This window comes from Mercenaria mercenaria, chromosome 4 (genome assembly GCF_021730395.1).
Source record: "Mercenaria mercenaria strain notata chromosome 4, MADL_Memer_1, whole genome shotgun sequence".
Taxonomy (NCBI): Eukaryota; Metazoa; Mollusca; class Bivalvia; order Venerida; family Veneridae; genus Mercenaria; species Mercenaria mercenaria.
The window spans coordinates 3,078,536-3,106,479 of NC_069364.1; the positions used below are offsets into that span (position 1 = coordinate 3,078,536).

At 33.6% G+C, this 27,944-nt stretch overlaps 1 protein-coding gene across 3 annotated transcripts; it reads left to right on the plus strand.

The window, feature by feature from the left end:
• Positions 1–1,392: 1,392 nt before the first annotated feature.
• LOC128556155 (E3 ubiquitin-protein ligase TRIM71-like) lies at positions 1,393–21,679 on the plus strand. 3 transcript variants are annotated; one of them, XM_053540166.1, is made up of 2 exons: positions 1,393–1,782; positions 8,840–10,591. In XM_053540166.1, the coding sequence occupies exons 1-2, from the start codon at positions 1,448–1,450 to the stop codon at positions 10,167–10,169; spliced, it is 1,665 nt and encodes a 554-aa protein (XP_053396141.1). In that variant the 5' UTR covers positions 1,393–1,447; the 3' UTR covers positions 10,170–10,591. The 3 variants fall into 3 exon arrangements, with proteins under 3 accessions (XP_053396141.1, XP_053396142.1, XP_053396143.1); XM_053540167.1 differs by lacking the exon at positions 8,840–10,591 and adding an exon at positions 19,890–21,679 and having other exon boundaries at positions 1,417–1,782; XM_053540168.1 differs by lacking the exons at positions 1,393–1,782; positions 8,840–10,591 and adding exons at positions 17,588–18,041; positions 19,890–21,679.
• The last annotated feature ends 6,265 nt before the right edge of the window (positions 21,680–27,944 follow it).

Sequence of the window (27,944 nt, forward strand, 5' to 3'; positions counted from 1 at the left end):
CACATTTCCATTGTGCATGTAGTGGAAACTTAAAAGAATGTCTTTTAGTACTGTACATAATAATTCCTCCAACCTCTTACCCCACATGCCACCTTACCCGACTCGACCCCAAAACACAAACACGCACATTACCCTCGCGTATGTAACTCACTTGAGCAATCTAGGGTCATCATGTCCATTTTGTGATTATTTAAGAAGGTAAGACTTGTTCTAGACACTTCAATGGAACTGAACCTTATCATTTAATGTCCATAATTCTAACAATTTGATAAGGCATTATTCACCAATATCAAATTTGATTATTTCTTGTTTTCCAGATCAATAAAATGCTAAAAGGTCTGATATTTATATTCATCAGTAAAATGTATTTTTGCGTTAAAAGACATTGATTCTATTTTATTGAAAATTAATAGTAGGTTTGATTTTTCAGTAGGACACATATTGCATAACAGTGTCGCCAGGGTGTGTGGTCACTTTTCTCCATTGCCGGAATGCAACACAGAAGGGTCTGCTATATAACATACGAATTGTTTGATGTCCAGTTTTATTTTAATGTTTCTTTTTTATCGGGAAAATCTTTTTTGCACGAATGTTTTGCCACAACCTCACTACTTTTAATGTTTACTGCAATCAGACCTTAGAATGGACTAACATTGCCCAAAGATTCGCAAGACGTTACATAAATTTTATTATACAAATATTGCTGTAATGGCGGTTAAATATACGGTTTGATAACACAAGTATTTTGATATGTTTCACTGCAAGGGCCTTGTTACGGATAGTTCATTTTACCATTGTTAAATTTGTTTTTTTTTAAACAAAATTATTCTAATACACAATTTGAATCTAGGACTATTTAACTCCTAGGTCATAGATTTTGTATAATTAATAGAAATCCAAATAATGTCCACAAGCATAATGATAAGAGATCGGTCAAGGATAGCAGACTGGTTCTGTACTTTTTAGAGTGAAGATATTAGATATTTCGGATACTAAATACAATTCACTGAAAATTGTACCAGGGTCTACATGCAGATCCACTACATAGTAAAAATACATTTTACATGAAATTTATTAAAGAGAGAATAAGGCTTTCGTATACTGCTTTTGCAAATAAACGCCAAAAAGAAGATCATGCGTACCTACGAAAAAAGACTTCTGCTACGCACCTGATCTATTTTTAGAAACTGTGGTTTTAAAACTAGGTCATTTCCCATCATGGTTTTTATATTACAAAGTGTCTTATGCCGATAAAATATCGGGGGTTTCTTAAATGCATTATACATTGTAATAGGCACATGTAACCTTTTGAGATTCCTTCAGTGTGTCTTTCTTTTCTTATATTCTTGTTCATTTGATGGAATTGAATTTAATATTCAAACACGGTCTGTACCGTATAAACTGCTTTAAAAACGAAAGCGGAAGTAATACTCGTCCACCTAACAAAATGGCGACGGGTGGGTGTGAAGAAACCTCTGATGAGATTTTTAACTTTAAATGTACACCTTGTTCTAAAATTAACCGACAAAGAAAGGCCGTGAAATATTGTGTGGAATGTCAGGGATATTGTTGTCAGTCGTGTGTTGACATGCACCAAGCATTTCCTGCTATACAAGGGCATAAACTGCTCGATAAATCAAGCTTCAAGAGGAGGATTTTGACAACCAATCTTCCAAGTGTTCCTACAGAGATATGTACCATACACGAGATAAAGATTCTGGACATGTATTGTGGTAACCATGAAGTTGTTGGATGTACAAGCTGTATGGCGCTACATCACAGGTATACATATATCTATTCTGTGATATATCGATATAGATCTACATTAATTATACCACGAACTGATACACATTTTCTGAGCATTTTGCTTAAGTTGAATGTCACGTTCAATGACGTGGTAATATAGCCTGATTTAAACTCTGTTGAACAATAATCAGGAACTAATTAGGCAGCTTGTCCACAATTTGTGTGCAACAATGTGTAGATTAATATTGATTGTTTATCTGACATTAAGAGATAACAAACGAAATCGAGTAAGGATAGGATAGCTTTAAATGGACATTTCATAGATTACCTGATATTTCGTATACGAAATAACATAAACTAGTCAAGTTATATCTACTGCCATAAATCCTACATTTTGGCGCTCGATTAATAGTAAAGTAACGAGTACTTACCTTGGTATCACTATTTATACATTTAGTTCATGTACAGATTAGTTACGGTTTGTGGAAGGCGCTCTGTTACAACAAAAATGAAAGAGAGAAAAAGCAACACACTTAAATAAGGCCTAAAAAAAAATTCTTTGTTTCCGGTAACATGCTCAAAAAAATTAGGGTAGGTAGGTCGGAAATTTTTTTTTTTTTTTTTTGAAATTTTTTTTATTAAGGGAGACTTTTCGAAAATTATTTTTTTGTCAAAAAATGATTACAAATAAGGGGGTTATGCCTTTAGAGCATCAGTAAGTTGATTTCTAACATCACTGGCTATGTTTAAAGCATAAAAAGTGCAATTTTGCATCTTTTTGTTAAAAAGTTGAAAAAAATGTTCTCCAAGGCCATAAAAACATTTAGGGTCGGGCCAAAAATTTAGGGTAGGTCGGGATACCGGAAACAAACAATTTTTTTTTACGCCTAATGTAAATGAGAAATATAAAGATACAGATACACTTACTGCACGCTATTATTGCACAAAACTTATACGAACTTTGACCGGTAGCTGACTCGTTGGTGCATTGGTTAATAACGACAAATTTCAGTTAGTGTAAAGGTCAGAAGTAGTGATGTTCCGATTGTCGCCGATGTTCGATTAATCATCGCCAAAGTTTCAAAGTCGGCGACATCGATTCTGACCAAAAAGAATCGATTCTAGTCGCTGATTTTGTTAAAAAATTAAAATCCCGCTTTCAGGACTTTTTCAGATACTGCTCGCTGTTTAGCTTAAATACTCTTGCTCTTTTATAATCTTTGGGTTAGTATTTCAAAATATCTGCTCTTTAAATTGGAGGGCGCTGTCAGGCCAGCTGTCATGATCGTAAAAATAATAAAAAAGTTGTTGCCCTGGCAGTAAAAAATCAGACGTCTTGAAATATTTTGGGTTCTGCATGAAGCCCTAATGCCGGGTGTTGGCTCGTTTTAAGGAAAACCTTGATACTACTAGAGCTGTTTGCAAAATATGCTTTAAAGCGCACATTAACTGATTAACGAAGGCACCCAAACCACCATCTTTTCTAACTGGAAATAGTTTTCAGATTTTATTTGACAAGCTTTTATTAGTCCTTCAATACAAAATAGTGGATTTACTTAAAAAACATGATAAACTAATTCCAGACCTGCCAGCAATGTCCACAGCATATATATTCCATGCCAAATTTGGCGGTGCATCTAGCATGACTTAAATCCCATTGAGTCATAGAGAAAAGATGAATTCTAGTTACTTTTGCATTTGGTCCAATAGTTCCTCCCAGATCGCAGTCTGGACTAATTTGTTCTTACCTTTGAACAGCCGGTTATGCTATCGGTTGGTTAACTTTAAGGGCTATATGTCGACATTTTAGAAGAATTTGAAAAACAAATCATTGAGTTAAGGACTGCCTTTATAGTGAAATAAAAAAAACCATCAAGACAAAAATTTTGAATCAAGATCTAACCAGCAGATAGGTTAACATTCGGTTATAGATTCGAACAACTGGGTCATAATTGCCCAACAGTTGCTAAAGGCTGTACAGTACAGCAGCTGTGTCATAGAATTCTTCATAAAAAGTAAAAAAAAGTAGTCATACAATAATCTGAAAGTCTTGAGAAAGGTTTGCTGTTACTCCCATATTGCCACAAAAGTCTATAATGATCTTTCGGTTCCGATTCTTTCGATTAATCGAATCGGAGAGAGATCAGAATCGGACCGATTAATCGATTCTGCTTCAGCTGTCCGATTCTCATCACTAGGTAGAAGTAATTTAATTTACTTGAGAAGTCTTCGTTGAATCTTACTGAAAAATTGGAAATTAAAAAGTTGTAAATAAAAAGTTATACGGGTCTAAGAATCTCGGCGAAAAGGTGCTAAACGGAGCGCATTATTGCTCGGGCAACGAGGAATGAGTGCTTGTGTATGGACTGAACCTTATGTTATGCTTTTGCTTTCACATTTCAAAACGTTATAAGGGTATTTCCTATTTAGGTATGGATGCGATAAACTAGTTCAGTCATGTTAAATCATCACCATATTTCCAGAAAATGCTGGTATCATACACGATAAATTACTTCTTAATTGTACTTTAAACAACCTTTAACCCGTATCTCGATTTATTATAGAAAGATTATTTTATTTATGATTAAAAAAAATGCCAGACCCTTTACACTTTCTTCTAAATTGTTTTTTATACTTGACATGAATAGTTTCCCAAAAAAATCACGTTTATACCAGATGCCATTATTAAAAAACAAATCAGAGTTCTGCTTAGACGGCATGCATGGCCAAGTGGTTAAAGTCGTTTACTTAAAATCACTTGCCACAAACCAATGCGGATTCGAAATCATTTTTGTGGTATATAATTCTTCTTGATAGGAAGTCATCCAGCTGGCTTAAAGAACGTCTGTTCTTCTATGCATGTACCCGCACATGTCTGAAAGAATGCCCGGAGTGTCGCCAAAAGCTGGAAAGTCGCTATTAGACCTGAATTGTGTCCAAGTGACTCATAATCCAACAAAAACAAACATTTCATTTTACAAAAATTGTGACCGAATTACCATAACTTTAATCTACGTAACTGTGTGTTTTAATCACGCGACTATCATTTTGAATACGCATTCTTGTCCTTGTAGTTTTGTTTCAGTGTTCATTGGGGTGTAAAACTACGCCATCAGATTTATCATTGTCGTTTGTTCAATAGCTGTTCAAGTAGTACATTAGATCTCAAGATCAATTAAAATGAGCAGATATGTTAAATATTTATAAGTTCCAAATGATGGTACACTTTAGCAAAGTTTCTAACACAACATGTTGATATAAAGTATTCATAAAGTGTTTCTTAATAAAAATCATCTTTATTTCACACATTACTCGAGCTAGAATGTCAGTTATACATGACATCAATAATAATGTATTTTTTTCTACAAGAATGCCAAATTTCTAAATTATATAAACACTTGTTTGAAAGAATTTTGCGATTTATTTAGTTTCTTTTCTTGGATTTAACGTCGCTCCAACACAATTATAGGTTAAATGGCGACTTTCCATCCAGTATTTATGGTTGAGCCACAGGTGCCACTCCTTGCATTATTGCATCAGAGGCGGGTACCTGGGTAGGACAACTGGCCTTCCGTTAGTTAGCTGTATGGCTTCCTAATATGAAGAATTTAACGCCCCGAGTGAGGCTCGAACCTGCATCGGTGAGGGGCAAGTGATTCAAAATCAGTGACCTTTACAGCTCGGCCACGGAAGCCCGTGATTTAAAACATTTGTAAAAGTGTTTGTGATAGTAATGTTATTTACTATACATTATATCGTCTGCTTGGCGCAAAAAGTCACCTAACTGACATTTTTATCAAAATTGACTTTTTACCAATTTTGACTAATAAATATCCCATTTCATTATTCTAAATAAGTTTTGTCGTAAATTTCACGTCTTAAAGTATTCTTTTGGAAAAATACGAAAAATCGCTAACTACATATACCATTTTGATAAGTGCAAAAACTGTACTAAGTGTACATAGTATAGTTTTTGCTTTTATTTCTTGATATAGTTATTTAAAGTTGTTAATGCAAAAAATAGACTAAGTGCACAAAGCCTACTTTTTGCATTTAAATAAATATTCTTTTTTTAAATAGTTGGTGTAATAAGTGTACTATATGCAGAAAATACATTTACAATAATTATTGAGGAACAATTTAGTGATATTGAAAACAGTTCAGCAAATTCATATTCTTCCCACAATCATAATGAACACGACAAAAATGATAAACCTCAAAAATCACATAAGCACAAATGTGATGAAAATTCATGGAAACAAATTGCCATTAAAAGTAATAAAAGTTGAAAGAAAACTCTGATAAAAACTATTTTACCACAATTGGGAAAATGAAATGAAGTAAAATTTTGAAGAGGGGTTGTGGAGCTGGGTGTAAAACCCATATGCCACACAAACATTTCCCACACAGAAAGAGAAAACAATTTTCAAAATTTTTTGTGGAACGGGGAGTTATGAGAAACAAAGAATTCATTGCACACACTCTCAATATAATCCATAGAAAAAAAGATTATTAATAAAAGTAATATATAGTAAGTGAAAACATTCAAGTGGGTATATTTTCAGTACAAAAGAAAACATAAGAGCAAGATTGCAAACAATTTTACTTAGATACACCTGATATTACATGAGTCGTAACTTCATCAGCATTAGGAAAAAAATGTACAGGTGGAATTACCAGGGCAGATTCACGTGGCAAGCATACAAAACAGCCAAATAAAATGCCCCGAGTAATTTTAACTGATATTCAAGGGTATAAACAGTTTTCCGAGGGGTTAGTCACATTACTGGTGAAAAACATCAACAAATGAAGAATATCTTGAGACTAATTTAAACCTCACAAAAATGTATGTTTATGCTAAAAATTGCCAGGATAAGAACCTTGTTCCAAAGTCTGTCTGCACATATAGGTCTATCTTTAATACAAAATTTAATATATCATTTTAAAAACCCCTTAAAGACCAGTGTGACATTTGTTTTTCACAGAAAAGTGGTAGGGATAATGACAAAGAGCAGTATGAACATCATATAAAAAAGTAAAGTTTTAGCCAGAGAACATAAAGATTGTGATAAAATTACTGTCTGAATCTAATACTGAACATATTACAGCTTGCTTTGACCTACAACAGGTAGTTCCGCTTCCGAAATCATTTCAGTCACAGTTTTATTATGTAAGAAAATTAAACAATTATAATTTGACTGTTTACAGTTTAGGCGATTTGCACTGGCCAGAACCGAAACAGATTTTATTTGCTATGTTGTGGTACAGTCTGAAACATCTTAGATTTCTAAAGCTTACACACAAAATTTTATAACGTGGCCACATCCAAAATTGAATGACTCAGTTCATTCAACAAAAGTATTTCTCTATACACTACTCCACTGTTCAAATGGCTCGTAGAAGGAAAACATAGTTACTATGTTATTAAAATGTCATTAAATGATTTCCTAGACTTTAAACACATTGCTTTCAAAATTAAAAATCTTGATATAGACACAAAAGGGGAAAAAATAAAATGGATGCATATACATTGATAGACCTAGATTTTGAAAAGCCAGACAGTGTTGTGTAATAAAATATGACTTTGATGGTGATGAACATGTGGTCAAGTTGTATCCAAGTACAAAAGCTAAACAGCCCGCCCGCTTAGCTCAGTAGGGATAGCGTCTACGGATCGCTGGGTCGCTAATTCGATCCCTGCGGGGGCGTATGTTCTCTGTGTCGATTTGATAAAAGACATTGTGTCTGGAATCATTCGTCCTCCACCTCTGATATTTCATGTGGGGGAGTTGGCAGTTACTTGCGGAGAACAGGTTTGTACTGGTACAGAATCCAGGAATACTGGTTAGGTTAACTGCCCACCATTACATAACTGAAATACTGTTGAAAAACGGCGTTAAACCCAAAACAAACAAACAAAAGCTAAACTGCCTAAACCGAAGTACTTGTGCAATGAAGAATTTCGCCCCAAGTTATTACCCGACAAGTATAAAGATTTGTTGGGGCTCTGTAAGAGGAATATTATTCACCGGCCTACCAGGGCTTCTGCAAAATTTTACCCCATGAATTAACTATACTGTACTACATTTTCGAGAATCGCATTTGGTTGTTCTGTGACCATGTTGATTTCACACTAAAGTTGTTTGCGCTTATGTGAGTGCAGGCAGTCTTGTATGATCAGATTTACTTGGTGATGGGTAAATAAAAAGGAATATGTGAATTTGCTGACTTGCTTCACTTAATTCTGCTTCATATGACATAGAATTCAACAATGGAATAAATTGTTAAAGTTGGTAATGAATTAATCACCGTAATGAGTTAAGAGAATGAAAACAATCATGTGTAAAAAGGACTGTCTGTATTATTGTGTGAGATGTCTTAACTTTTTTCTTGTGTTTTAATATCTATTAATTCTGAAACTGCTACCAAATTAATATAAAATTTGTTATTAAAAATTCTTTATTCACATGTATAAAATATCATTTTCACTACATTTTCATTGCTGTTGTATTGTAAATAAATCTTAAATTAAATTATTGCAATAGTATTGCTATTCTATTACACATTCAAGCAAACACTGCAAAAGCAACAAGTAAGGTTTGAACTTTAAAAATTGTCAAAATTAAATTATAACAATGCCATCAGGAAAATATTAAAAATTGTATTTCCAGAACTTAATACAGAATATTGCTCCCAAATCAAAAATACTGAATGCAAAAACTTGGTTAAGTGCACTTAACTGAGTTTTTGCGTTAAAAAATTTCAGCACTTAACGAGTGTAACTGCATTATACTTTAATTTATTATTTATGCTCTATGTTATGATAATTGCCAAAAAATATTAAAAGTATGAGCATATTATATTCTTTTTGAATTAAATAGGTAGATATTTAAAGGATTATTGACAAAAGAAAAAATCAGTTTTTTGCTTCTCCTGAACATTTTTTAAAATGTCAGTTAGACTACTTTTTGCGCCAAGCAGACGATATTACATCTTATTTCATAGAGTGTTTATATCGAATATCTATTATTCACCTATTGTTTACAAATGAAAACAATCCTGTCGAACAAACATTTTTGACTTAATGTTCCAGGAACTGCACTGACGTCCAGCTTGTGTCTGATGTTGTCGAAACTATGTTTAAGAAGACGGGCGTTGATGAAACTCATCTGAAATTACAAGAGAAGAATATAGCAATAGAAAATATCAAAACATCCAGAGAAGCTCTTCTCGAAGAGCTGAATAAATCAAAAACGGATGCAGTCAATGAAATAAAAGCATTTAGAGCAGAAATGGAAACGATGCTTCAAAAAATGGAAAAGGAATCGATAAAAGAAGTAGATAAAGAATACCAAACAATGAATGCAATGCTGCTGGAGGAGATAAAGAAATCCGAAAACCAGATTATTGGCCTCGAGGGAGCTGCGGACAACATTAAACAATCCGACGGAAATGTAGCTCAGCAGTTTGTTTCCATAAAAACAGCACAAAAGATTATTGCACAGACTGACGATATTATAAACTCATTCTATGCACATTCACATGCAAAGATATCATTTGCTGCTGACCAAAGTGTGTTGGGATTTCTACAAAAACTGAATACGTTTGGGTCGGTCACCCGCGATACAGCCTACTCTGTCAAGGGAACCAGAGAAATGAATATAATAGTACAGAGTGATACATCAACCTGTGCTGTATTTGGGTCATGCTTAACACAAGGAGGCAAGCTACTACTACCTGACTTCAACAATAATAAGTTAAAACGTGTCGACATTGGAAAACTATCGGTAGAGGACTACTGTGACTTTTCCTTTGGTCCAAGCGGTGTGTGTTGTATAGGTAACCAGGAAGCAGTTGTGACATTTGATAACTATACCATCCAGTTTGTCTCCCTTGGCAATCAGATGAAACGTACACATGACATAAAGCTGAATCATCCCTGTTTTGGTATTGCTTATAAGGATGACAAATTTCTGATAACTAATAATGGCACGTCACTGTATATACACGACATGGCTGGAACGCTACTGCAGACGATATCCAAAGACAGTTTCGGAAATGATCTGTTAACTAATTGCCGCCAGATTGCTTTCAGTGATTCCGGATATAAAATTTATGTGGCTGACAGATTCAACAATATAGTCACACTAGATAGACAGGGAAAACACTGCAACAATTTCATTGATTCTGACTTGACCAATGGTATTGGTGTCTGCACAGATAGAAAAGGGAATGTATTTGTTTGTGCAATTGAATCAAAAAATATTATGCAAATAAGGCAAAATGGACAAAAAGTTGGCATTGTAGTAAAACCAACAGATGGACTGTTTCGACCATGGTCCATTACTTTTAGTCCAGAGATGAATACTTTATTTGTTACCGACGATAACAATGACAACGTTAAAGTCTTTGAATTGCAGTAGTGACAATACTGTAAAAATAATTGACTTGCTATAGCAGTATATGAAATATAATGCACAATCTTTTCTCCTTCTAGAAGCGAGATAAGATCATATTTCAAGAGGAAAGAAACTTCACAAAATCGACATATTTTGTTAAAAATTTGATGACGTCTGTCAACAAAAACACTTTTAACAATGTGACAATACGATACTATTTTTATCAAGTATACATGTATATTATTGTACAGGAGGTTGCTGTACAATACAGTGGAAAGATAATAAGGTCTTTCAGTTTTCGGCCAGCAAAACGCGATTGTGCAGTTCAAGATTAATAGTCTGACATCACTGTTTTAAAAAAAGGAAGGTATAAGATAAAGCTGTAGGATATATGAATGCAATAAACATTGTATAACTGTTACTACAATTATACGTAATGATTATAACATTTGCTTACATTAATCATACCTTAATCATTACACTTCATGTTTATATGTAAACTGCATTATTTGCATATGATTTTCAAGGACGGGCCACTATAAAACTTCTAAGGCCCACCGCGATCAGTCTTTTTTTATAAACAATAACTGTATAGAGCCTTCTTATCTCTGACTGTGTTCCAATTTTAACAATATTCTCAATTATTCATCTGGAGCGGGTTGACCAGCCTTTAGCAGCAAATCCGTTAGAAAAAAAATAGATATAACTAATGTTTAAGCCGATGGAACACTGTCCCACGTGTGTAAACTTTAAAAAAAATCAATGAGCACAGCCCAGCCCAGTCCCTGATATCGAGAACACTGCCAAAATGCGTTCGATTCCATGATCTTAAGCAAATCAGATGTACCACAGAAACGCAATTTTCAACTAACAAAATTTGGCCGAATTGTTTCTATCCATTTTTACTCTATACCATCAATAAGAAGTGGACATGCGCCTATTGTCGGAGCTTTTATGTCTGATTATTATATTTTGCGTAATGCCCATTTTGTGCTAAACAACTTCATCTTTACATTGTGTACTCAACTCCTCATATAGATACAATCAAATACATATGAAATTGACGTAACCCTTACCCTCTTAATTTTCTATAATACATAGTACCATTAAAGGTTAAAAGGGGTGCTTACCAAAATCATGCTGACTGAATGGTGAACAGTGTAGATCTTGATCAGACTGCACGGATGTACATGCTGATCATGACATACAGTGGTCGCAAAAGCAGAATCAGTCGTGTCCAGCATGAGAAGTGTTAACATTATCATGAATTGGACATGCATTTGGCGGTTCCAGCTTATCAATCGAAACCGGAAGTAGCGGTTTTTACATTCGGATAAAAGCCAGTATGTGTGTCCTTTAGTGTAGCAGACCACACTGACAGTAATTTCACTGGATAACTAGGAATTGCATAACAGCCATTTTCTTTCTATTTCATGTCCGTTTGTGATGAAATGTCCTTGAAAAGTAGGTGTAGGAAAATGTGAAGTCATCTAAAATGTGTAAAGCATATCTGAAATGGTCGTAGTATATCTGAAAGAAAGAATCACTTTCTCGTTTTCCTGTCTGTTTGTCTATCATATGAAAAATTTAAAGAAAATTTCATGAAACTTGACATATTGATAGATGGCAAAGAGAGAAAGCACACGACACACGAACAGAACTATACCTTTAATATATAGAGGATATTTGTTTTGTTTTGAGTGAATATGCAATATATCTCAATGAGAAGTGAGAAAATTTCAAATATTTTTACTTCCAGGTGAGATATATTTAATATTCACGAAAAACAAACAAATTTCTTTTTTATTTTATGCTCAATTACGTTGAGATGTGCATTTTGCAACAGTTTTTAATCTCAGCGCGGGAAACAGACGCGCGTAAACAGACATGACGTCAGACGTGTTGTGACGTTAGAAAGATGCACACAACATAAAGTTCCGTTTTATTTAATTTTTGCTGCATAACGTCATGAAATTCTCATTTAGTAAAATAATTTGAATCGAGAAATATACTATAAAGTACAAAGTGCGACTACAATTTTCATCCTGTTTTAAGCAAGGAATTTAAAATGTATGAAGGGGCGGAGCTATATCTCTCACAGTGTGAAAATAGAGATATCATATATTCACAGTGTGAGTGATGAGATATAAAAATATTTAACTGATAGAATACAGTATTTCATTAGTTAGCATAAAATAAAAAATTAGAATGTACTTTCTGAAATGGATATATATGTCCTGAAACTGAAATTTATAAACCTCAACTTACCGGCGCAGACCGAAGACAGCCTTTAGTTTCATATAGATCTGCAAATTGCGTCACAACAATGCTATTCAAAAGGAATTGCGAATAAGAAGACATCTCTGAGTTATTGTGAATAGTATGAAATATCTAATATGTAGACCAACGCTCTCCCTACTGAAATATGAAATATGATAAGTTTGGTAACTTTTAGCTGCCGGTAAAAAGCTATACATAACTTTTATGTCGACCGACTTTAATTAAAATTTGAACTGTTTTGTAACAACAAAGAGCATAACAGTGGCAGACCTCTTTGCCCTTGACACATACATATACAATACAAAACCTCCTATGAAGATTAACGTCTTCCTTAGCTTTCCTCAGAGTTATTTTTCGGAAATCGTTTCCTTACTAAGAACCAATGTAACCTTGGCCTTTGACCTTCTGGTATTAGTATCAGTAAGGTGTACATGACACAGGAAAATACCCTATCCGGTTTAATTTTAAAGCATATTTCCGTTTCTCCAGTTATTGGTTATATAAGTTTGACCTCTGACTTACTTGCTCCAAGTAACCAATTATCTTTTGTCACGGTGGCTGTCCCACGTGATTTTTCATAGCATGGGCGCACGTTTGATACTGCTTTTAATCTCGATTCGGGATATCATTAATCCTTGCGTAGCATCATTTATCCGGAAAACGTAGAATAAAACGGCATACGGAAACGAAAATTATTATATGAATTACTGGTAACCCATGAGTAATTGTAGTAAAATAGTAACGTTACTACCTTTCTAAAGATATGATATGACATTTAAAATTTTGATGTTAATTCAAAACAATATCTTAAGATCAAATCTCTTTAATCATTGGCAAATGTCTCATAAATAGGAATGCGGACCTCGCATTTTGTTTCACCACATTACAGAGCAGGTGTTTAACTGTGAAATGTTTCAGTAAAATCTACATTGGTAAAAAAAAATTATTCGCAAAAATGTCACCACAATTGTGATTTTCCGATCGACTTCCATTTCGAAAATTTACGTAGGTACAAATATTTCAAATCTGTCCAGCAAAAAAACAAGTATACGACGACTCTATTTTTTATTAGTATAACGTTCCCTGTAAGCTGTAAGCTGTCTGTGTCATATTGTAGACACATTGTACAATAATTAGTTAAGAAAGAATAGCAAATGTTATGCAGCTTACAATGCACATACTTAAAACTTGTTCACATATCTCTCTTCACAAAATCCTTTATCAGTACCACAGGATTTCTTCAGTCTCTTTAGCACAATGGTTTCCAGTGCAGTCGTGCAGTGGAGGAACGGGGGAGAGTTAAATTCATTTGACAGATAGGCGACTAAACTACAACCACAGATAGATGGCCACCGTAATCACAACAAATGCAGCATATAGCATTTATGCCAATACAGTTGTAAACAGAGTCACGTATCGACAATGAGCCTTAAAACTTTAATGATGAACGCAGTTTTTCATAGTTTGAAAAAAAAATGCTTAAGGTCTAAAAGAATTCAAAACCGTTAAGATGTTCGGAAAACAATTGACCCTACACTGCTTCATAGGATTGTTTCCTTCACTTTTATTCACGTAGTAAATATGCCACAAATGCGTTTACACTAACTCAGAAATTTATTACATGTTGAAACTTTATTGCAAATATTTCACGTTGTAATGAACCCGCTATATAATAATGATTACAATTTGCAACTTTATTACAAAACGGGCTGTAACAACGCTATCTAGATGGTATCCTTTTTTGCTCAATTGGTGGTTACTATTATCCCTGGGAGCTGCAATTAAATAACAATCTGGATACTACTGTTTCTTTTTTAGATTTACATCTCTCTATTTATGACAATAGTATATGACAAGGGCGATGATTTAAATTTACTAAACTACTGTCATAATTCAGATTTGGTTTTAAAATTCAGTAGTAATTTAAAGGCACTTCTACGAGATGGTATTTTATGGGGATGTGGTTCGTAAGATTTAGGGTCATGGTAATTGTTCAACTTATTTAAACAGGTTATAATCCAGTTGTTTTGAGACACACCGCATGTTTAGTGTTCAACCGTTTTACAGTTGAACGCTACGCATCCGTCTTTGATTGTGTCTAAAGGAAGAGGTGGAGGGGGCGGGGGGTATATGATAGGCAGTTTTTAAATCCAACCGGGACTTACCTGTCTTGATTTCTGTCTTCTGAGTTGTTTCGTCGGGCCCTTAAAATGCTTAAGGTTGTATCTTTTGATGTACTGTCTTCTGCAAAGGCATAAAGTACATGAGTTTTAGGTTCTTATGGTTTGTTTTATATAGAAATTCACAGCAGCAATTTTGTGTTTTATACGCCATGCCTTCTGTTGCTATTGAGTGGGTTAGGGATTCACCTGGCGGGATTACTTTTATTCACAATGTCCCGTGACATTGGAGCATTTAAGGGTTAATAGTGATGTTAGACGCACCCCATAAACCAGTGGTGTTTTGCCACTGACCGTTCTTAGGCGGTGCCCCACTGTAAGTTGCAATTTGGGCAAACTTCGTTTTTTTTGTAACGTGACATTCCCTGTTGGATATTTATCCTTGTATTTTTGTTTTACATCATGCCATGTGAATGCAATTTGTAAAAGGTGTCTAATATTGTAGTATGAATTCATTTATTTAACTATTTTTATTCCATGTGTGGATAGTTGGTTCTTCAATAGTGAGAGACGTATTTTACCATACAACAGGCACAAAACTTGGTCCTTCTCAAGTTGGAGGGCATATAGAGTAAAAATTTAAGCCAGTATTGTGAGTACATCAAATGTCCGCTTGATAATAAAGCACATCCTTACGTAATCGTCATTCACTGCGGTGGAAAGTGTTTAGGACAAACACCTTTGGTAATATTTAACGGCAATTAAAACAATCTATTGTATCCATTTTGGGTAAATAACCATCAGCAAGAACTGTTTAGTGCTCAGATAAAATGGGAAAAGATACTAAATAGGATTATCTTCCGTAAACAGCTTGGATGAGGTTACATCAAATATCCTGAAAAGACACTTGAAAAGAATGCTTTACAGATTGTGTTAACTTGTCATGAAAAGGCACAGACATCATGTTGACAGATATTTTTGTTTGTTATTCAAAAATAGAGAGACCGTGTATATGTTTGTGACAGAACTTGCATGATTTGATTTTCATGTTGCAAATCTGAACGAGATTTCATGCGAGACGAAGACATTATTGAAGCTTTTAATGGAATCTCGAGGTGCATTGGTGATATTTTAGATATGAACAATATTATCCAAAAGAATTACAACTGAAGGATAATACCTCAGATTTAGAGGCGAATTTGTGGGCTAACATTTAACAATTGTGAAAAGTAACTTAAAAACAAAACTACATGTAAGTTTATGAACAGAGGATACAATGCGAATAAAGAATAGTGCAAGTTTACTGATTGAGCCCTCTACAGTTTGTCGCCTCGTTTTCCTATTTGATGGTGCAATCACTCTGTTAGCACACGCGAGTTTACTCTCATCCAAAAAAAAGGCAATAGCAGCATTTTGTGGTAGAAATGCCAGACAAAATATAAATAAGAACACCGTTAATAAAATTGACGACACGAACACATCATTTGCCAGAATGCTTTACCGTAAACAAATATGATCAGTTATTAAACATTATCATTATGCAAGCAGGTGTAAGAGCGAACGCAAAGTTGGGCACTGTGGCAATATTAGGGGAGGGGGGTGGCTAAGGGTCAGCTAAGCATACCCAGATTTTACAAATAAAAGAAGAAAAATAAGTTATGTCTTCTTATTGACAATTGACATCACTTCAAATCAATTCCATATCAGTACATCTAAATGCTTTCTAACTTGGCTTGTTTTCGTTTTATCTACCTTTTTGTAAGAAAAATCACTTTCTCGATCAAAGCTTTGGGGCCGGGTGCAAACTGAATACTGGCCTCCACTCTCAAAATTTGGAGGCGGGAGAGCTCCTACAAAGGCAGCGTGTCAGTTTTAGATTTGTTCCATAGTATGTCTTTGTTGACTACTCAGTTTAAAGGTTTGGCTGCAGTTTCCTATCTAAACTCTTTTATAGTTCAAATATATCTCGAATAAATTATATTCAATCATTGTTTCTTACACCCAACCGTCTCTTTACACACACATGGTATTGAAAAATCACAGAACTATATATTGCACGCGAAATAAAGTTATTGTGCATGCAGTCATACAGTTACACTGTATTATTGCATTTAAACACGTTTTACTTATACTGTGTTGATCTGTAATTCTGAAAGAAAAAATCAGATTTAAAATATCACAATGCTGCTTCAAAAGCAAGAGCTAGCAGCTACTAGAACTAGGATAACCAAAGCCGGAATGCAACACGGAAGGGTCTGTTACATAACGTATGGAATTATTTGATTATGTTAGGTCTTACAATGATCCAGACAAATTTTATTGTAATGTTTCTTATATATTTCTTTTCTACACGAATCATGTTGAATGTTCTGCGATCACTTTAATTAATATATAGATCGTGTCCTTTGAAATAAACATCTACCGAGCGTTACATAAACTTTAAAATACAAATATTTTTGTAATGTTGGTCATGAATACAAACAAGATTTGATAAGGTGTACACTTCACTCCAGTATTTTGATAAGTTTAACTGCAGGGGCGTTCTTACAGATTGTTGATTTTACTATTGTTAAATTTGTCAAAATGAAATGATTCTATCTGGGTATATTTAACTCATAGGTCATAGGTGTGTTTTAATCAATAGAAATCGAAATATTCCTTTAGTGTTGTGGTAAAAGATCGATCAAGGATAGCAGACTGGTTCTGTATTTTTCACAGTGAAGAGGGTACTAAAAACGATTCACTTACAATTGTGCAAGGAGCTACATACAGAAATCCTACACTGTAAAATGCATATTGCATGAAATTTATTAAGGAAATAATAAGGCATTCCTTTACTGCGGACCACGACAATGGTTTTAGCTACGCGCCTGATATAGTTTGCTAAAACTGTGTCATTTGTCATTTTTGTTAAAAGAAATATTGCTTTATTAGTGAGAGTGTGTCTTTCTATTCTTATATTCTTGTCCTACTAATAAAATGAAATTATTCAAGCACGGCCTATTCAGTGTAAACCGCTTTAGGGACGAAAGAGGAAGTATTACCGCAAACATTAAATCGCCCCTATTGGATGTACGCTCGTATTACAGTTTAACATATGTTTAATAGTGTACATTCAATGCGTGCTTACACTCCGATCCATGCCGATCCAAGTAATCAAAAATGCGACGGGTGGATGTGAAGAAACCTCTGATGAGACTTTTAACTTTAAATGTACACCTTGCTCTAAAATTAACAGACACAGAGAAGCCGTGAAATATTGTGTGGAATGTCAGGGATACTGTTGTCAGTCGTGTATTGACATGCACCAAGCATTTCCTGCTATACAAGGACATAAAATGCTCGATAAATCAAGTTTCATGACTACGATTTTGACAACCAATCTTCCAAGTGTTCCTACGGAAATATGTTCCATACACGAAATAAAGATTCTGGACATGTATTGTGGTAACCATGACGTTGTTGGCTGTACAAGCTGTATTGCGCTAAACCACAGGTATGTTTCTTTGTTATATCGATAAGGCCTAAAAAAAAATTCTTTGTTTCCGGTAACATGCTCAAAAAAAATAGGGTAGGTAGGTCGGAATTTATTTTTTTTTTTTTGGAAATTTTTTTATTAAGGGAGACTTTTCGGAAATTATTTTTTTGTCAAAAAATGATTACAAATAAGAGGGTTATGCCTTTAGAGCATCAGTAAGTTGATTTCTAACATCACTGGCCATGTTTAAAGCATAAAAAGTGCAGTTTTGCATCTTTTTGTTAAAAAGTTGAAAAAAATATTCTCCAAGGCCATAAAAACATTTAGGGTCGGGCCAAAAATTTAGGGTAGGTCGGGATACCGGAAACAAACAATTTTTTTTTACGCCTAACGATATACATTAATTAGACCACGAATTGATAAAATACATTTTCTGAGAGCTTTTCTAAAGTTGAATGTCACTTCTAAGACGTGGCCATATACCCTGATTTTTGCTACTTAATTTAAAAAAACACAGTTGAACAATGTTCAGAAACTAATTTGGCAGCTCGTTCACAATTTGTTTGCAACAATGTATGGTTTAATATTGAATCTGACATTAAGAGATAAAAAACGATATAATACCATAAACTAGCCACGTTACATACTATCTACTTTCGTTACTCTTACATTTTGGTAAAGCGCTCATGTAATGTTTAGTTCATGTGCAAATTCCCGTCCATGAACAGGTTTAATCAAACTGAGCCTGCAACATTCTCGTTTATGTCGTGTTGGACGACCTGTGGTTTTCCACTTTTTTATTTTGATATGAATAGTTTACAAAAAAGTATATGTCAATCAGTGTTATACCAAAAGCCACATTTTGAAACAAATCAGAGTTCTATGTAGACGGCACCCGTGGCCGAGTGATTAAAGTCGCTTATTTCGAATCACTTGCCACTCATCAATGCGGATTCGAAACCCTTCTTGTGGTATATAATGCCTGAAAGTTTCACTCAAAGTCTTTCTCCATCACCAAAGCTGGAAAATTCGTTATAAATAACCTAAATTGTGTCGATCGCTGTGGCCGTAAATACAACAAAAACGAACATTTTATTTTATCAAAAACTGTGTCAGAATGACTATAAATTTTAAACTATGTAAAGAATTGTTTTAATCACGTGACTACTAACTTGTCCTTGTAGTGTTGTGTCAGTGTTCAGTGGAGTCTAAAACTTAGCCACTCAGGTTTATCATTGTTGTTTGTTCAATAGCTGTTCTAGTAGTACCTTAGATATCAAGGTCAATTAAAATAAGCGGACATGCTAAATATTTATAAGTTCCAAACGATAATACACTTTAACAAATCTTCTAACGCAACATGTTGGTATAAAGTATTCATTTTTTGAAGTTTGCCTTAATAAATTTCATTTTTATTTCACACATTATTCGAGATAAAAAGTCAATTATACATGTCGTAAGTCATATTCTTGCATTTGGCAGAATAACAGTGTTTTTTTATTATGATAGGTGCACTTGCTATGAAATTCGCACGTTTACGAAATGCGATAAACGAATGCCTACTTTTGTGACTTTTCAAAAATGGATAGAGTTCGTAATCTTTTTTAACATTTCGGCATGTAAGTAATAACATTTATTTGTCTACACGAATTTTATAATTATTATATTGTCACTCGTTCGAAATCTTTTTGCGATTTATTAAGTGTTGCTTTAGAACATTTGTTAAGTGTTTGTGATATTAAAGATATTTACTACACATTATATTATATCTTTCACGGTGTATTCATCACAATTATCAATTATTCACCTATTGTTTACAAATGAAAACAATTCTGTCGAACAAACATTTGTGACTTAATGTTACAGGAACTGCACAGATGTCCAGCTTGTATCGGATGTTGTCGAAACTATGTTTAAGAAGACGGACGTGGATGAAACTAATCTGAAATTACGGGAGAAGAATATTGCAATGGAGAAGATTAAAACATCAAGAGAGGCTCTTCTCGAAGAGTTAAATAAATCAAAAACGGATGCAGTCAATGAAATAGAAGCATTTAGAGCAGACATGGAAACCATGCTTCGGAACATGGAAAAGGAATCGATAAAAGAAGTGAATAAGGAATACCAAACAATGAATGCAATGCTGCTGGAGGAGATGAAGAAATCAGAAAAACAGATTATAGGTCTCGGGCGAGCTGCGGACAACATTAAACAATCTGACGGAAATGTAGCTCAGCAGTTTGTTTCCATAAAAACAGCACAAAAGATCATTGCCCAGACTGATGATATTATGAACTCCTTCGATGCACATACACATGCAAAGGTATCATTTGCTGCTGACCAAAGTGTTTTGGGATTTCTACAACACCTGAAGACGTTTGGGTCGGTCAACAGGAATACAGCCTACTCAGTCAAGGCAATCAGAGAAATGAACATAAAAGTACAAAGTGACACATCAACCTGTACTGTATATGGGTCATGCTTAACACAAGGAGGCAAGCTACTACTGCCTGACTCACACAATAACAAGTTGAAACGTGTCGACATAAGCAAACTTTCGGTAGAGGATTACTGTGACCTTCCCTGTGCTCCAAATGGTGTATGTTGTATAGGTAACCAGGAAGCAGTTGTTACATTGAGTAACACTACCCTCCAGTTTGTCTCCCTTGGCAATCATATGAAACTAACACATGACATAAAGCTGAACCATTCCTGTTTTGGTATTGCTTATAAGGATGACAAACTTCTGATAACTGACAATGGCACCTCACTGTATATACACGACATGGCTGGAACGCTGCTGCAGACGATATCCAAAGACAGTTCCGGAAATGATATGTTAACTAATTGCCGCCAGATTGCTTTCAGTGATTCCGGAGATAAAATTTATGTGGCTGACATATTCAACAATATAGTCACACTAGATAGACAGGGAAAACACTGCAACAATTTCATTGATTCTGACTTGACCAATGGTACTGGTGTCTGCACAGATAGAAAAGGGAATGTGTTTGTATGTGCAATTGAATCAAAAAATATTATGCAAATAAAGCAAAACGGACAAAAAGTTGGCATCGTAGTAAAGTCGTCAGATGGACTGATTAAACCATGGTCCATTACTTTTAGTCCAGAGATGAATACTTTATTTGTTACAGAAGGTAGCAATGACAACGTTAAAGTCTTTGAACTGCAGTAATGCTAATACTGTAAAACATTTTCACTTGCAATAACAGTATCTGAAATATGCTGAACAATAGTTTTCTCCTTTAGGAGTGGGATAAGATCATGTTTTTAAGAAAGAGAGAGAAAAAAACACAACGCAAAAGTAATATTCTAGTGTTTTGTTAAAAATTGATATTTTCTGTAACAGATAACGCCGTTAACAATGTGAGAATACGATACTTTTTATAAAAAATATTTTGTTGTACAGGAGATTGCTGTACAATACAGTGGAAAGATAATAAGGTCCTTCAGTTTTTGGCCAGCAAAACTCGAGTGTGCAGTTCAAGATTAATAGTCTGTCATAATTAAATGGAGCATGATATAAAATAAAGATGTTGGATATATGAATACAATAAAAATTGTATTACTACAATTATAAATAATGATTATAATATTTGCTTACATACCATTTTTGAATAAAGTTTTCATGTAAGTATATGTCTTTTTTAATTATACCTTAATCATGACACAACCAGGCTTTCTTCATGCCTATATGTAAACTGTATCATTTGAATAGGAGTTTCAAGGACGGACCACTTTAAAACTTCTAAGATCCGCCTCGATCATTCTTTTTGGTTATCAAAATAAAACTATACAGAGCCTTCTTATGTCTGACTGTGTTCCAATTTCAACCATGTTCTCATTTATTCATCTGGAGCGGGTTGTTCAGCTGTTAACGTCCACCGGGTGTTGTTTAAGCCTTCTGCAGTAGAACCATTAGAAACAATTAGATATAACTAATGTATTCAAGCCGATGTAACACTGTCCCATGTGTGTAAATTGTAATATTATATACATTTGTACCCTTCTCAAATGCACTCATTTGATTGGTCGAAAGGGTGCACGCGCGGGTCCGCAAAAAGCGATATTGACCCGAAAAGTGATAATGACTCTTTCTTATATGTATGGAATATAAGTCAGTTAAATGAGTGCATTTGAGAAGGGCATATAATATAACAATTATAGACTTATGTTTCGGTCAATATGTGTTTTTACGGACCTGTAAAAATAATATTGACCGAGGACGCAGTCCGTAAAAACACATATTGACCTCAACATAAGTCAATAACTGTATAATAAACAATGAGCCCAGCCCAGTCCCTAATATTGAGAAAACTATCAAAATGCGTTCGATTCCATGATCTATAGCAAATCAGATGTACCACTGTAACGCATTTTTGTCGATACCAAAATTTGACTAAATTGTTTCTACCCAGTCTTGCTTTATACCATAAACATGAGGGGGACATATTGTCGGAGCTTTTTTGTCTGATTATTATATTTTGAGTAATGTCCATTTTTGTGCTAAACAGTATTACAACTTCATCTTTACATTGTGTACTCAACTCGTCATACAGATTCCAAATACAAATGAAATTGGCTTAACCCTTACCCTGCTACTTTTCTACTTTTCTGTAATGAGCTTGTCCATCTTTCAATTTGGACAGTACGATTAACTGTTGAAAGGGATGCTGACTGAATGGCGACCAGTGCAAATATTGATCAGACTGCACGGATGTGCAGGCTGATCATTATCTACACTGGTCGCAAAGGCAGAATCAATCGTAAATTGCGGTTCCAACTTATCAGTCGAAACTGAAAGTAGCCATTTCTCATGCGGTTAAAAGCCAATATATGTGTCAGACCACACTGACAGTAATTTCACTAGGACACTAGGAACTGCATAACCCCCTGTTTTCATGTCCGTTTATAATGGAATTTCCTTTGAAATTTTCCTAGGAATATGTGGAATCTTAAAATCTGTAAATCATATCTGAAACGGTCGTTGATACACTGACTGAATAGCTTACCGATAAGTAGTTAAATCTATTGACTCTTGGTCTTTCAACCTTATGTAATGGTTTTGACTATTGACCGACAAACCGTTCATTAAGTGTATGATATCATATATAAGGAATGAAATAAAATACATTAGTAAGAGGTCATTATTAAAATACCGTTTGTTAGTAACAACGACAATGGCCGCGCTCATCGCATGATGATGATCTCCCGGCGCTACAATGACCGTAACAATCCGCGTTATGCATTTATTAAGTATATAATGTTTTTAATCCAACACGAAATACTGGTTAACTATAACAGTTTCATTTCGAATTAGTATTAGCGTATAGTATTAAGTAATTGTCCATTTTTTACAAATATGACATTTTGGTATAATATAACTTTAAAATCTGGGTTGGCGTACGAAAGTTTAACATACAGAACAAGAGCAAGAACTATACCTTTAATATATAATCAGAATGTACCTCTTGAAATGGCATAAACGTCCGGAGACCTCAACTTACAGGCACATATGACCAACAGAATGAAGACAGCCAGCCTGCAAATTGTGCTACAACAATGCTATTCAAAAGAAATTGTGAATAGTATGAAATCTAGGAGTTACATATATAACAATAAGGTAGATCAATATTTTAGTTAATCACGTCATGAGACATGTTTGTGATAAGGTCCAGTTAACAATGTGAGAATACGATACTTTTTATAAAAAATATTTTGTTGTACAGGAGATTGCTGTACAATACAGTGGAAAGATAATAAGGTCCTTCAGTTTTTGGCCAGCAAAACTCGAGTGTGCAGTTCAAGATTAATAGTCTGTCATAATTAAATGGAGCATGATATAAAATAAAGATGTTGGATATATTAATACAATAAAAATTGTATTACTACAATTATAAATAATGATTATAATATTTGCTTACATACCATTTTTGAATAAAGTTTTCATGTAAGTATATGTCTTTTTTAATTATACCTTAATCATGACACAATCAGGCTTTCTTCATGCCTATATGTAAACTGTATCATTTGAATAGGAGTTTCAAGGACGGACCACTTTAAAACTTCTAAGATCCGCCGCGATCATTCTTTTTGGTTATCAAAATAAAACTATACAGAGCCTTCTTATGTCTGATTGTGTTCCAATTTCAACCATGTTCTCATTTATTCATCTGGAGCGGGTTGTTCAGCTGTTAACGTCCACCGGGTGTTGTTTAAGCCTTCTGCAGTAGAACCATTAGAAACAATTAGATATAACTAATGTATTCAAGCCGATGAAACACTGTCCCATGTGTGTAAATTGTAATATTATATACATTTGTACCCTTCTCAAATGCACTCATTTGATTGGTCGAAAGGGTGCACGCGCGGGTCCGCAAAAAGCGATATTGATCCGAAAAGTGATAATGACTCTTTCTTATATGTATGGAATATAAGTCAGTTAAATGAGTGCATTTGAGAAGGGCATATAATATAACAATTATAGACTTATGTTTCGGTCAATATGTGTTTTTACGGACCTGTAAAAATAATATTGACCGAGGACGCAGTCCGTAAAAACACATATTGACCTCAACATAAGTCAATAACTGTATAATAAACAATGAGCCCAGCCCAGTCCCTAATATTGAGAAAACTATCAAAATGCGTTCGATTCCATGATCTATAGCAAATCAAATGTACCACTGTAACGCATTTTGTCGATACCAAAATTTGACTAAATTGTTTCTACCCAGTCTTGCTTTATACCATAAACATGAGGGGGACATATTGTCGGAGCTTTTTTGTCTGATTATTATATTTTGAGTAATGTCCATTTTTGTGCTAAACAGTATTACAACTTCATCTTTACATTGTGTACTCAACTCGTCATACAGATTCCAAATACAAATGAAATTGGCTTAACCCTTACCCTGCTACTTTTCTACTTTTCTGTAATGAGCTTGTCCATCTTTCAATTTGGACAGTACGATTAACTGTTGAAAGGGATGCTGACTGAATGGCGACCAGTGCAAATATTGATCAGACTGCACGGATGTGCAGGCTGATCATTATCTACACTGGTCGCAAAGGCAGAATCAATCGTAAATTGCGGTTCCAACTTATCAGTCGAAACTGAAAGTAGCCATTTCTCATGCGGTTAAAAGCCAATATATGTGTCAGACCACACTGACAGTAATTTCACTAGGACACTAGGAACTGCATAACCCCTGTTTTCATGTCCGTTTATATGGAATTTCCTTTTAAATGACACCATCTAAAACATGTTATCATCATTCTTTATATTTATTAATCCTTTCATTGAATTTTGTAATGGTTTTGGTAATTCTAAATAACTTGAAGCAGCCAATGGACTATACTTATATCTATTTATATAATGAGCATCAACTGACTCTATTCTCCAGCCACTTCCTTCAGAAATCCAATTACCAATTCTATTTATTATTTCATCAAAAGCTTGATGTAAATTTTTTTTTATTTCGTTTGTGTTAATAATTTCTAAAGCCTTTGATTGAAAATAAGCTGATTTATATATTGTATCAGTTTTATCCATTTTTGCAAAAGTTATTTTTAAAACAACGTTTATTTTTATACCTTTTAAAGTTTTAAGTTCAGATTTAAGTATTTCATAAGAGTCGTTTATAGTTAAATATAATTGATTTTTGGATCTTGTCTATATGTAATTTTAATTTCAAATTTCTTATAATATTGTTTTGTGGATCTCTCGATTTCCATCTATATATTATATTTAGAAAAAAAATCTTCAAGCAAAAAAGGATTAAAAAAATAATTAAAAAATAATAAAATAAATAAAGTTTTAAATTATCTTTAAGAAGAAATAAAATATTTAAATTTATATCTTTTTCCATTAACTTTTGATATTCCACATTTTACTCGGTTTGTCCCTTCACAACACATTTTTATTAACCCAGCATTAATACCAAATTCTTTAGATGCTTTGTAAGTGCTTTTATATGTTTTTTCTTCATTAGTATCACAGTCGGTTACAATTACTTTTTTAGGATTGTTTCGATAATTATTTGGTCTGGGACAATCACATAATCTTTCATCATTTTCTTCTTCAGTTAATAGACAACCACAGTCCCATTCAAATAAATTATTTTTTAAAAGATAAGGATCTATAACATTTTGTAATTTATCAATGACATGATTTTTATATTCATCGCTAACTATTTGATCAAGTTTTGATTTAATAACATTTCTTCTTTTAAGAACTTTCTTATATGAATTTTTGTCTGGATTCATTATTTCTCCTAAAGTGCTAGATAATTTTGGCATAATCATTCTATCTACCTTTCTATTAACCATCTATATATAATATACTTATAGAAAAAAATCTTTAAAAACACACGTAAAATTTAATACAGCTCTTCTTCTTTTTTACTTTTATATCCGTTAAGTTTAAATTCCTTCATATACGTTTCAAAAGGCATTGAATATTTTTTTTCTTTCTGCATTTCTAATAGTATTGTAAAAATATCCTGAATAACTTGTTTCTCTTCTTCTTTATTTACTTTTCCAATCCGTGCTTTTGTTATTAGTTGTTTTATTTGTGATGATGTGCTTTTAAAATAAATTTCTTGTCGTCAAGTTTTAGTCTGTTAGTAAATATGGTAATTACTGATGGAACAGCGCCAGCAACTGCTACAAATATAGGAATAGCTGGAACAAGTGCTAATGCAGCTGAACAACCAAAAACACCTGCTGTAATATATAATCCGGTACTTACTCTCCCACAAAATTTATAACTTTTTCTGTAAGCAGCAGCTAGTTTAGTTAAGTGAATGATTAACTGATCTATTGTTTCTATTCCATTATTAGAAATTAAATTTTTATGGACCATTTATATAATATATATTTTAAATTAAATTTCTTTAAATTCACTAAATGGTACCCAACTATTAAATTTTTCATTGTAACCTTTCCATTTTACTAAAGCTTGTTTTTTCTTATAGTCTCGTCTAATAACTTTTTCTATTCTAAAAACCTCTTGTGTAGTAGGTAAAAGTTCTTGTTCATAAAATGAACCTTGAATTATTTCATCATTTAAATCTTTAATAGAGTATGTTCTGGGATTTGTATTATTAATTTTATAAATTATAAATATTTCCTCTGTCCAGTTTGGTGTATATCCTTTTTCAAAATGTCTTTTAAGTTTACTTAAGCGAACTCGATCACCAATTTTAAATTTTGTTTTACTCTTTGGTATCTTTAAATCACCATATAAATTAAAGTAAACAGTACCTTTATTTAAGTTTTTACTAGCTTCGGTTGGTGTCATTTTTATACTAGAATGTTTTGTTTTGTTATATTTATCAACCATATCCTGCAAATTATCTAAATAAGTATAAGTATTATTTGCTGTAAAATATTTCCACATTATTCTTTTTAAACTTCTATTAAATCTTTCTATTACTACAGCCTTTCCTTCATTAAATGTATGATACATATTAATTTTATTTTTATTCAAAAATGATTCAAATTTTTTATTATAAAATTCTTTTCCTTCATCTACCCATAAATTTACTGGTAATCGTCCTTCTAAAATTATTTTTTCAAATGCTTCAGTAACAGATTCTCCAGTTTTATTCTTTAATGGAATAACCCAAGCATATTTACTAAATATATCAATAACGGTTAACAAGTACTTTACTCCTTTATTATATTTTGAAAAAGCTTGCATGTCAACTAAATCAGCTGACCAAGTATCATCAATATTATTAACAATCACTCTTCGTTTCATAAATTTTCTTTTAATTGGTTTGTGTAATTCTTCTGCTAATTCATCGCTCCATGTGATTCCGGGGGTATACTCTACCCCCTTTTCCCGTTTTTTGATTTTTTGCCCAGCCCAAGTGTGTATTTCGTTTTAATTAT